This window comes from Budorcas taxicolor, chromosome 10 (assembly GCF_023091745.1).
Source record: "Budorcas taxicolor isolate Tak-1 chromosome 10, Takin1.1, whole genome shotgun sequence".
Taxonomy (NCBI): Eukaryota; Metazoa; Chordata; class Mammalia; order Artiodactyla; family Bovidae; genus Budorcas; species Budorcas taxicolor.
The window spans coordinates 79,455,543-79,466,702 of record NC_068919.1 but is presented as its reverse complement, the minus strand read 5'-3'; the positions used below and the strand labels follow the sequence as shown (position 1 = coordinate 79,466,702).

The 11,160-nt window shown below is 41.8% G+C and overlaps 1 protein-coding gene across 1 annotated transcript in view; it reads right to left on the bottom strand.

The window, feature by feature from the left end:
• Positions 1 to 3,069: 3,069 nt before the first annotated feature.
• Positions 3,070 to 11,160, bottom strand: part of SLC39A9 (solute carrier family 39 member 9) — a 57,579-nt gene continuing 49,488 nt past the window's right edge. Inside the window, exons 4-7 of the mRNA XM_052646575.1 lie at positions 9,084 to 9,152; positions 7,936 to 8,021; positions 7,304 to 7,438; positions 3,070 to 5,587 (exon numbers count right to left, since the gene is read on the bottom strand). Of these exons, the coding sequence (XP_052502535.1) occupies positions 5,357 to 5,587; positions 7,304 to 7,438; positions 7,936 to 8,021; positions 9,084 to 9,152 (521 nt within the window). The 3' untranslated portion in view covers positions 3,070 to 5,356. The remainder of the gene's footprint in view (positions 5,588 to 7,303; positions 7,439 to 7,935; positions 8,022 to 9,083; positions 9,153 to 11,160) is intronic.

Genomic DNA, 11,160 nt, shown 5'->3' with positions numbered 1-11,160 from the left:
AAGCCAGAAATGGGATCCAGGTTTTCCCATCCCTAAATTAGTCACACAGCCCCTTACTAATGTTAGCACTGGATTCATAACCTGAACTGGGTCAGTTTCGCACCTGTCTGCTCAGTCTCCTGCCCTGACAGCCCTCACCTCAGTGTGAGACAAAGGCAGAGCAATAGCAAGGCCAGCAGCAGGTCCTGCCGGGAGTCAGGGCAGCAGCTAGTGGAGGGAAGGAGGGGAGAGCACAGACAAGGAAAGCAGTGGCCCCTCAGAACAGGCTGATTCATTTAACAACATATTTTTTTTGAGAACCTAGCCTCCTGGAGCTTATATTTTAGCAGAGAAGAGGGACAAAGTAAAGGGGACATATATTACAAAGCAGATTAAAAGGTGATCAGCTTCTTACCCCAGTGGTTCTTACCACTGATGAGCAGATTACAACTTTAAATACAGTGGTCACATCCATGGAATTCTCCAGATCAGAATACTGGAGTGGGTAATCTTTCCCTTCTCCAGTGCATTTTCCCGACCCAGGAATTGAATCGGGGACTCCTGCATTGCAGGTGGATTCTTTACCAACTGAGCTATCAGGGAAGCCCTGGCCTAACTAAAGAAGACGCTAGAACAAGATCTGGAGGAGGGGCATTGACACGGGGCAAACAGGGGGACACAAAGCTGGTTTATTTCCTACATCCAACAAACTAGACTGCATGACACCGCTCTAGCTGGTTAAGAATTAGAAATTAAACAGAATAATGACTGTTGGCTATTTTGACTAAACCTGTGTATATATAATCTGTATTCATATACAGGTACATAGATACATACATTTTGATCTCAGGGTGATAGGATAAAAGGGCTTTTGAAGCTGGCTTTTGAAGATTTCACAACCCACTGCTTAAGGCAAAGGAGGGATGACTTCGTGAGAGATGGCAGGAATCATGAGTACTACATCCTTGTGGCCTATTTTCTTATTCATGAGGAGAGGTTTTCTGGAAACATGTTAACACTCTGGGTACAACCTTTGTAACGAGTTGTAGCATCTGTGATACACATAGAAAGTCAGCACACAGTGGATTAGTAATAATGAAATCTAATGAATAAGCAGACAAGTGATACATTCAAACGACATATGGCTATATATGGCTCTTATCAGTATATGTTAAAACCTGAGCTTCAATACTACAGAGGGAGAAAATATTTATCAAATTTATAATTTTCACTTCCATTTAAATCTGTTTCCAGGGTCCACTGTTCATAGTGTCTACATACTCAGATTACTAACTGTGCCCTTTGAAATGCATCCATGTGATTGGGATCTACTGGCCTGCATCTCTTTTCTGGGATTAGATAGGTACCTTCATAAATAATATTTGGTGACAGCAAAGGCAAAGGAAAAAAAATTGTCAATAAATCTCTGGGGCAGGTGGTATATTGAGTCCTTTATCTCCCTTCCGCCTTTCTTTCTCTCCTTCCCTAAAGGAGGTTCATATAGATACATCTTTCCACTGCCCCTCAAACCATTTCATTACCTTTTCTGATGTTCGAATGTGGGTCCAGTCTGGTCATCCAACGGAAAAACTGTCGAGAGGATCAATAATGAACCACTCACATATGGTATGCACTAATAAAAATTTAATATCATAAAACAAATCAGAAAACAGCAAAAACATTTTTTTTTAACCATTCACAATTAAAGTGGAAAGAGACAAAAATTATAAGGCAGTCATCCGTGGAATGATTTCATGTTTACAAAGGATCCAGAAAAAGGGGACATTGAAAATCACTGTTTAGGCTACCAAACCAGGGGGAACTGCAGTTGTTATCCCATGAGATTTCCCACTTAGTAGAAGACGCTATGAGAAAACAGATCAAAGTCAACCTCCTTGTGTTAGGCTGAGCATATCTAGAAAATGCCTAATGGTTGTCTAGCCCTTTCATGCAAGTCTTTACATTTCCCTCAGGTCTTCTCAGGTGAATCTAGATGTCTCAGGTACAAAGGGGCTACATGACTGGTTTTAATTTCATAGCATCTCAAACAGTGCTCTTTGAAAGGTAATGTGGACCATTCTGTGTTGAGCAAACAATTCTGTAACACAAGGAGGGTACCCCTGTGGAACACTATTAGAGGGTTCTCACCTTGCCCTACAGCAGTTCTGGATGAATCTGGTCATTCCCAGCCTCCCACGGGGCTCAGGGGCCCCAAAGTCAGGAGCATGCTTTGGGGGCTCATGCTACTGACACACACACAGTTCCCCTGTTCAGTTACCTGGCTACCATGTATCTGAGGGGCTGGCATGTCCTCCTAGTTCTAATCCTTGAAAAAGAGGGAAAACCAGGCAGTGACACGTAAAAGCAGTAAAAAACACCATTACATTTTCTTTTTTCTACAAAGAACTCACCACTCAAAACAGCCACCTCTCCCATTTTTCTAATGATTCAAAATATAGGAACAGACTTGGCTGTTTTGAACAAGGAAATAAAAAGGTGAAGAGGGAAAGGGAGAACACAGAGCCTCTGTGGTGGTGTTTCGACACTCTGCACTCCAGGGCAGAATTCGCCTGAAGAACTGAAATCTGGCAATAGCGCGCACAGGAAAGCCATCAGACCTGGAAGATGGCTGCTTTGGGGCTATGGCAACTGACAAAAGCAATTCACTGGCGAACAAATGAAGGGAATGGATGAGTATAATTTTCACCTTAATTTGCCATTTAAGAGAGTCCTCGACATCTGAAGAAAGTCTATCTGTATCGAGGAAAGGGAGTCAAATTGTAATTAAGATTAACTTTGGTTATGAGGAAGGAAGGACAATGCTTTTCATCATCAATTGCATCTCTTCGGTAGCCAATATTTCCATCTGTAATCACAGCAGCAACTGAAGTATTGCCAAGGTTTCCAAACGTGTGAGAGCATTAAGGCATCCACATCTAAGGAGGCAGTTTTAAACAAGAGGAAAATGGAGCTGAAATGTGCCAGTAAGTGACCATCAGTGTGGCCTCTCCTGGGACACTGCCCACATCAGTTAGGTTCTCTCCACCCCCCCCCCCCCCCTCACCCAAGAAGGAGGCCCTGCCAAGCCGCTCAGTACCCTGCTGCCTAGAGATGCGTTTGAGCCCTGTAAGATTAGTATGGCTATTTCTGCCTGCTGACCAGGAGGGAAATGAGTGGTTCCTGGGGTAGCAGTTTTAAAATCTTGGACAGCCCATAGCTCTTGAGAGCTGATAGGCCTTGAAAGGTTTGCTTATTAATGTGGAGTCCAGAGGGGAAGGCCAATTTGGAGGTTAGATGGTTCTGCCCTTGCCAGAGTTCAAGGCCCTACCCGTCAAGATATTCTAGCCCAACTTTTAAGTGTCATGGCAAGGCACTGCAGAAAGAGGCTTTGGCCAGCAGAACAAATTTCTGATCATTGCACAACAATATGATAAAAAAGTGCCACTATTCAAACCAGACCAGACACTAAAATGAGCTATTTATTTAATGAAGTACATTTCCAGGGAGAATCAAGGCAACCATGTCATTTTGAAGGACTAGGTGAAACCCCATGACTCTCTGAAGTCCCAGCTGTTAGCAGCAAAGTCACCTAGACTTTCCTGCTGCACCTTCTGTTGGTTTTTATGCTGTTCACAAGGGTTCCCAGCCACTATCCAAAACCAGATCCTGTTTATGCTACTTTGGTCTAGCCAGCAGAGGGCTCACAAGTTCTCTTTCCACAGCTGCTGACCCAGCGACAAATCTAGGAAGGAAATACAGAAATCCTGGGCATGCTGGTTTATGCATTATATAAAATGTTTCACAAACTCCTAAATCCAATGCCCTGACAAAAATAGTCTTGGTTCCCACTTTATGAAATGTGTTTTGAAATGGTACAGAAAATCAAAATAAATTAACAATATAATATTATACACTTATATGATAACACAAGGTTTACAGGGATTTTTGGCAAATATGGACAAATTATCCTAGTCTGCTTACTATTTTTAATATCTCAATTGTTTAAATTACCAGAGTATCAGTGATTGTATCATCTCACATACGAGGAAGTTGACATTTTAAGGGCTTAACAAAGCTGCAATTGACACAAAGGTAACTTCACTGAAAAGAACAGAGGACAGAGACAATATTATCTTTATCATCACAGTTCCAAGAAGAGGCTGTCCTGATGAGAACTTAACTCACACAAATATTGGCATCACCAGCAGCAGTAAGCAGCAAATTGTAGGGAGGAAGGGCTGGAGGGAAAAGTTAGGAATAAAATACGGAAAAGATGAAGAGACAAAAGACATGATTTTAATAAGCTTTAAATCAACAGGCAAACACCTCCCATTTGTGATACATCTTGACTTTCTTCCCTGCTACAGGTGCTTATGTGATACTGACCCGGCAGTCCCAAAAGGGCACTGAGTATGTTGCCACAGGGACTGCTGGTCTACCAAGATAAATATTTAAGAGACAAAAAAAGGACAAGTAGGTTTTGGTGATCTTTCTTCTAAAAAGGTTACTACAAAGATGTCAGTAACTGTCCAAATTCACTTAACATTTAACACCCCTTAATTTCCAAAGATACTTTGGGATCTGACTGTAAGCCTAGGTTGGTCTGAACTTATTAGAACTTGGCTCCTCTACTACAAACAGGAGGACTTGAAAAAAAAAATGTTTTATAAAACACGTCACCTCTTTAAAAGCTAGTCCACCTCTGCTCCCCCATCTGATGGAAGGCAGGCTCTCTGGGGAGAGGCACGTGCTGAAGGGGGTGTTTCAGTCTCCCCAGATGTCCCTGCTTCTCCAGATCTCTCAAGTGTAAAGTCAGTTTTCAATGTATCTTGCCATCATTTTCTTGACTCTAGCCCCAGATGAACTACTTATCTTTAGCATCTAACACAGTGGGCATCATGACCTTCATTCAAGGCAAGTGGCATAGATGCTAAAGCACCAGTCTTACACGGTGAGAACCATGTTAAAAAATCAATGGATAGAGTGGCAGAGCCTCTAGACTAAGAGATTTAGCTTTATTACAGAATACTGTACTTTCATAATTATTTCATTGTGAGTAGGAAGTTCTCCACTTTTCCTTAAAACTAAATTCCATCTTCCCTGAGAATAGGGTTAAGGGAAACATCAAAACTCAAAATGCCAAGGGCCCTTGAAAAGACAACACAACGGAATGTCTGTATCCTTCGCGGTGTGTTGTTTCTACTTGAAAAGCTTTCCGTTACTCCAGGTTTTCATCTCACCTCCCTCTGGACTCTTCAGGAATACAGGTGGAGATGGGCGAGGCGAGACGAGAGACTGACGAAGTGAGCGCCTGTCACGTGCCGGCTGTTCTCACTGAATGGCGAACGGCCATGGACCGAGGCTGGCCCCTCACCAGTTAATGCTGATGTCCTATTGACAGAACGAGGGGGATGAGGCAACCCAGAACCAGGGCTGCCACCTCCAGGCGGCTGAGGCCTCTCCCTCCAGTGGGGTCGGGTTTGTGGCTGTGCCCCATTCCGCCCACCTCAGGGAGGACATGTACTGTGGCAACGTAAAGAAAGGTCCCGGCAGAGAAAAGCATGGCCACCCCAGTGGCATTGACCTCTGAAAGGGCTTCTTTACTGCTCTGTGAAGTCAGAGAGAGAGAAGAAAATTAAGTCAAGTAACATGCAGAGTCAGGAAGAATAATAATAAAGAAAGCACCCAATATTCATAACTGGTGTGATCTGGGAAGTGGGGAATCTTGATATCAGAACAATTTTGTTATTTATGGAAAGCCTCCAAAAAAGGGTTTAGGACTACTGGCCATGTGTGCATGCATGCACAGTCACTTCAGTCGTGTCTGACTCTTCGCGACGCTGTGGACTGTAGCCTGCCAGGTTCCTCTGTCCATGGGTTTCTTCAGACAAGAATACTGGAATGGGTTGCCATGCCCTCCTCCAGAGGAATCTTCCCAACCCAAGGACTGAACCTGCATCTCCTGAATTGCAGGTGGATTCTTTACCCGCTGAGCCACTTGGGATTACTTTTACAAACAAACTTCAAGATAATTAAGATGGAATCCCAACAGCATTAACGCAGATATCAAATTAGATATTCATTTGTTCTACCAATATGAACAAACCTCCCATATGCACCAGGCTCTAGGCCAGGGCCTGAGATACAGTGATAACTGAGATGCAGTACCTGCCCTCACAGAGCCTAGAAATATCTCAAAAGCTAATCTTTACACAACTAATTTCCATCTTTTTTTTAAATTAAAAATGTGGCCCTACAGACTAAGACAAGTAACTGAAAATTTAAGAACATGCCATAAATGTAACCTGTAACTCCGTGCCTCCAAAATTATCACATTTTTTTGTCAAAAGTTCTAGAAACTTACATTGACCAGTGAAGTGATAAACAGGATAATATTTACAAGGGAACTATGTATTATTACTCATTGACTAAAAGAAGATAAAGCTCTTCAGGTGAACAATGAGGTGTTAGCAATCCAGATCAGCCTTGACTGACAGGAACTTAACCACTCTTTAACCATTTCATTTCTCATGTTCCTTTCAGTGCAAGCTTTTCTATATCAATAAGAACTGAATAACACTCAGAAGAATCAGTGATCTTCAGAGAGTGTGGGGGAAAGACCTAAGTTGGTTTGGTTCTAAGATTTTCCTCTGTTGCCTGCCAATTGATACTTAAGTAAAACGGGAAGGGTTGTTGTTAGGAACTGCAGCCCTGTGGACAGAATAATAAGGCGCAGGAAGGTCTAACTGGAGCAACAGAGTAGAATGTCTGGGGTCTGATGTGGCGAATGACACACGCCACTTCAGGACTGGAGGCACGACCAGTGTGATGACAAAGACCTGGGTACTTAATATGCAGTGATAGGAGAGCCGGGAGCGGAAGAACCTGAGTCTTAGCTGAATACAGAGATCTCTGCTCATTCCCTACTGCTCTTAAAGCTGCTGCAAACTCGTTACTCACACTGCCTATGCTCACTGAAACATTAAATCCATACTGTTGTGACTTATTATGTACCAGTTAAATATAACTAGCATGTCTGATGAGCTTTAAACTGGATTATTTTAAAGATCATGTATTTGTGCAAATATTTTTGGAACTGATGGGAAAGTTTTTTTAATTAAATGGATAAGAAAATGTTCTAAATTTATGAAGAGGATTGACTTGGAATTAAGATGTACACTTTGTACAGCACAGGCTTTTAAGTTGAATTTTCTTTTTAGCTTGAGGCAGTAATTTAATTGAAAACTTCAACATAAAAGACCATACGTTTTGGTGGATCACAAGGAGTTAGATACTTGTCCAGATAAGCTTGAGTCAGACTTACCTTACTCAGTCCTAAGTATGTCACCATGGACATAACTGGTGCTGCCAGTGCAAAGACGAGTAAGTGCTTTCTGATTCGATTCCGCTCGAGGCCTGCATGCATTAAGAAGGAAACTAACCCAAAAGCAGCTGGTGCCTGGAAAAGAAAAACTATCCCTTATTAGTCTAGAAATTCGGATTGCTTCTACATGATGAAGTACCTGTCATTTGACTAAATTATTATCATACAAGAAAACCAAGTATAACAAACACTAAGTCTGAGCTATGCCTTTTAGGAATTAATGTTCTAAGCTAGAAAACGCCCCATTTGTGTGTGTGTGAGTCTATATGAAATAGTTAAGTACAAGAAAGGAAAAATATTTATGAACAAAAATTACCATGAAATACAGAAATCTGTAGAGGACTTAACAGTTTGTGTATACACCATAAAAAATAAAATCCCTTCAACTTACAAGTTTAATAAAATGGTAGCAAAAGACCCAGTTTTAAACAGATTTATTAAATTCACTAAGGTGAACAGCAGTTAAGAAAATAACTACAAAAACCTTTGCATTCCAGAAAAACACAAAGACCAAAGAGAAGTTTTAATTACAGGTTCAGCCTACAACAAATCTACACCAAAGTTCTGCTTACCTTATGTAGCATTATTGCCACAAACACAATTAACTGGACACTAGTTTGTGAAGTAGAAGCTGCTGCTCCCAAAGCAACTCCGTCAGCTAAATTTGGAAAAAATGAAACATAAAACACTATAAATAACAACTATAATAGTGTGGTGGGTGTGTGGGCTTCAGAGTTAGATAGAACTGGACCAGGCTCTGAGAAGGTTACTTAAGCTTTCTGAACCTTAGCTTTCTCATTTCTAAAATGGGTTCAATAAAGTACATATTTCTAAGGTTTTCACGAGGTAACATGTGAGGAGCTTAGCACAGGTGCTATCTGATATTTAATATGCCAGTTATTGTTGCTACTGTTGAAAAAGTAAGACATTCAAAAATCTACTGACTAATCAGTTAAACTGCAATAATAGAAAAAGCAAGAAATTTCAAAGGAGGCATCTCTGCATCTTTCAGGTGAAAAAGCAGAGATACCACGACAGCATAGATGATTTATACGTAATGAGTGAACGCTGGCTGAATGGATGAATTTTTTGTTAGAAAAGCATGCGTTAAGTCCAGATAACAGGCTGTCACCTTTCATGTGCTTTTGTCACTTACAGACCCCTACAACTGGGACTGGTTGTGGTTATGATTCAAAGGTGCTCCCAGTCAGCACTGCTGAGACTTCTGCAGCCCTACAGCCCACCCCTGCCTCAACTGGCATTCTGGGTAGATAACAGGCAGCAAGGCTATTCAGTACAGCAGTGTTCGAGATGAGGTCCTAGGGAAAAGGTCACCAAACTTCTCTTAAAGGGCCAGATAGGAAATAGTTTAGCCTTTGTGAGCCATTTGGTCTCTTGCAACTACTCAGCTCTACCACTGTTGTGTGAAAGTAGCCACAGATTATACGTAAACAGGTGGCCATGGCTGTATTCCAATACAGCTTCACTCATGGACACGGAGATTTGAACTTCATGTAATTTTCATGTGCCATGAATTATTCTTTTTCATCTGATTAGAAATATAAAAACCATTCTTAGCCTACAACCCCCTGACACTGAGTACACTGGGGTTCATGCTTCTGTCGGAGGACTTCCTTAAACAGCCCCTTCTCCAGAAGGTTCCTGTGGATGGTACCTGTGTGACAGAAAAGAAAGGGGTCCCACTGCAATCTGAACCTACCTGCAGCATGGACGACCAGACCCAGCGTGGTGGTGATTTTGGAATTGCTGGGCCTTGCTGTTTCTGGATCTGAAGTAAAAAACAGGCAAGTCAGCCATGAAGCAACGGGAACAGAAACTAGTAGAAGATTCACCTGGAGGTGGAAGAATTCTTTGAAAGCTGTTTGAAGTAGACTATTATTACTTTCCTTACTATTGTCTTTTTCCTTTTGCTTCAGACACTTAGAAATTTCTCCTGTCCTGAAGAGACGGGCAGATGGGAACTCTTCATTTGACCCAGCCTTCCCTGGATGGGCAAGATGTCACCCTAGCCGCCTCACACCCCTTGCCACTCCACCTCTCCAAGGAGCCTGCTCTGCAGCCTCTGGCCACTGCTCTCTAGACCAGTCTCATTGCCATTGCCTCCGCCTGCCCATTCCTCAAGCCTCCTGCAACTTTATCTTTATTCCAACATCAAAATGTCTGTTACATTTGCCTATCTCCATTTACTGCCACCATCCTAACCTAAATTTCCATCCACCCAAACAACCCCTGCTCCAACCCCTAAACTAGCAGTAGGTCTGGATGTTTCCTCTTACTCCCATTTCTCCCGAACCAAATTCATCTTACACGTCCTTGTCAGAATCATCTTCCTAACTCATCACTCTTTTGATGGGTCAGCTAACACATGAAGAATCTGCTACTTTTCAAATTCAATCCAACTGCTCTATTAAGTAGGTTTTTAAGCTCTACACCAACTGATACATCGTATTTCTCACTGTGCAGTCCAGTTAAAACAGTTTCTTTAATACCCTGTCCAACATTTGCCATATTTGCCTTATCATCTATACTTAGGCTCTCTTGTTCTCTCTCCACACTACACACATACATTTCCTTTCCTGGGATATACCATTTAAGAGTATACTACACTTTATACTCCTCGTTAACTATCCTTAGATCCTTCAGTGTGTATTTCTGATGGGAAAGGATATCTTCTTACATAATCACAGTAAAGTTATCAAATTCAGTAAATACCAGTGAGATTTTTTTCTACTCTCTTGCATATTTTACTTTTGTCAATTGCCCAAGAATAACTTTCAGAGCATGTTTCCTTTTCCAGGAAGAATCCAGTCTAAGACTGCATGTTACATTTAGCTGTGACTATCTCTTTAGTCTCCTTTAATCTGAAACATTTTCTCTGCCTTTGACTTCTGTGACGTTGGTGTATCTGAAGAATACATTCCCCTCCCTGCACCTTTCTTGTTCTTTAACAGAGTGGTCCTTACTTTTGGATCTGTCTGATGTGTCCTTAGAAAAGCATTCTTGGATGGAATACTACATAGGTGCCGCTTCTCAGACGATCACATCCTGACGCACAGGATGTACACCTGCTGCTCGCTGGTGGTGTGAATTCTGGACTACATCTTGGACACTGTAAACGTTATCTTGTGGATACCATGGATTCTATTACATTCCTCCAAAGAATGTTGATTTCTTTTTTGCTTTGCTTTAAAGTAACTTGATTTGGCTCAAATGGCAAATTCTGTCTTTGGGGCAGCTGCCTAAGTCTCAGTTTAGTTCTTTCATCTTTAGTGGACCTGCCTGGAGCCTGCCCAAGAAAGCATGGTTCAGGGCTTAGCCAGAGACTTGGCTAGTTTATACACAGAATTTAGGGCTGACTTTCTCTGTCTGTCTCCTTTCTAAGATTCTCCTCTCACTTTGCAGTGACTGTAGTTACCTTGAACTCTGTCCTCTTTAGGCCAGAAAGACTCTTCTATCAGTTGGCTACCCCATAGGCACTGACTGCTAAAAGCAGAAACAGGAACTAAAAGCTGTAAAAATCAGTTTCCAGTGTAGACTCCCTTCCAGAATTTGCCTCCTTTAGGTGACTCTCTAGTGTCTTCAGACAGTGGGTTTTCAAAACTCTGTCTAAAATTTATAGTTACCTGCAGGGAGGCTGATCTAAAAGGAACTTTCTGTACACACTGAAGCAGAATACCAGTGACATTAATCTTGATCATCTGATCAAGGTATCGTCTGATTTCTTCATTTAGTTACTTTTTTCCCCCTTTGCAACTAATAAGCAAATCAAAACATAT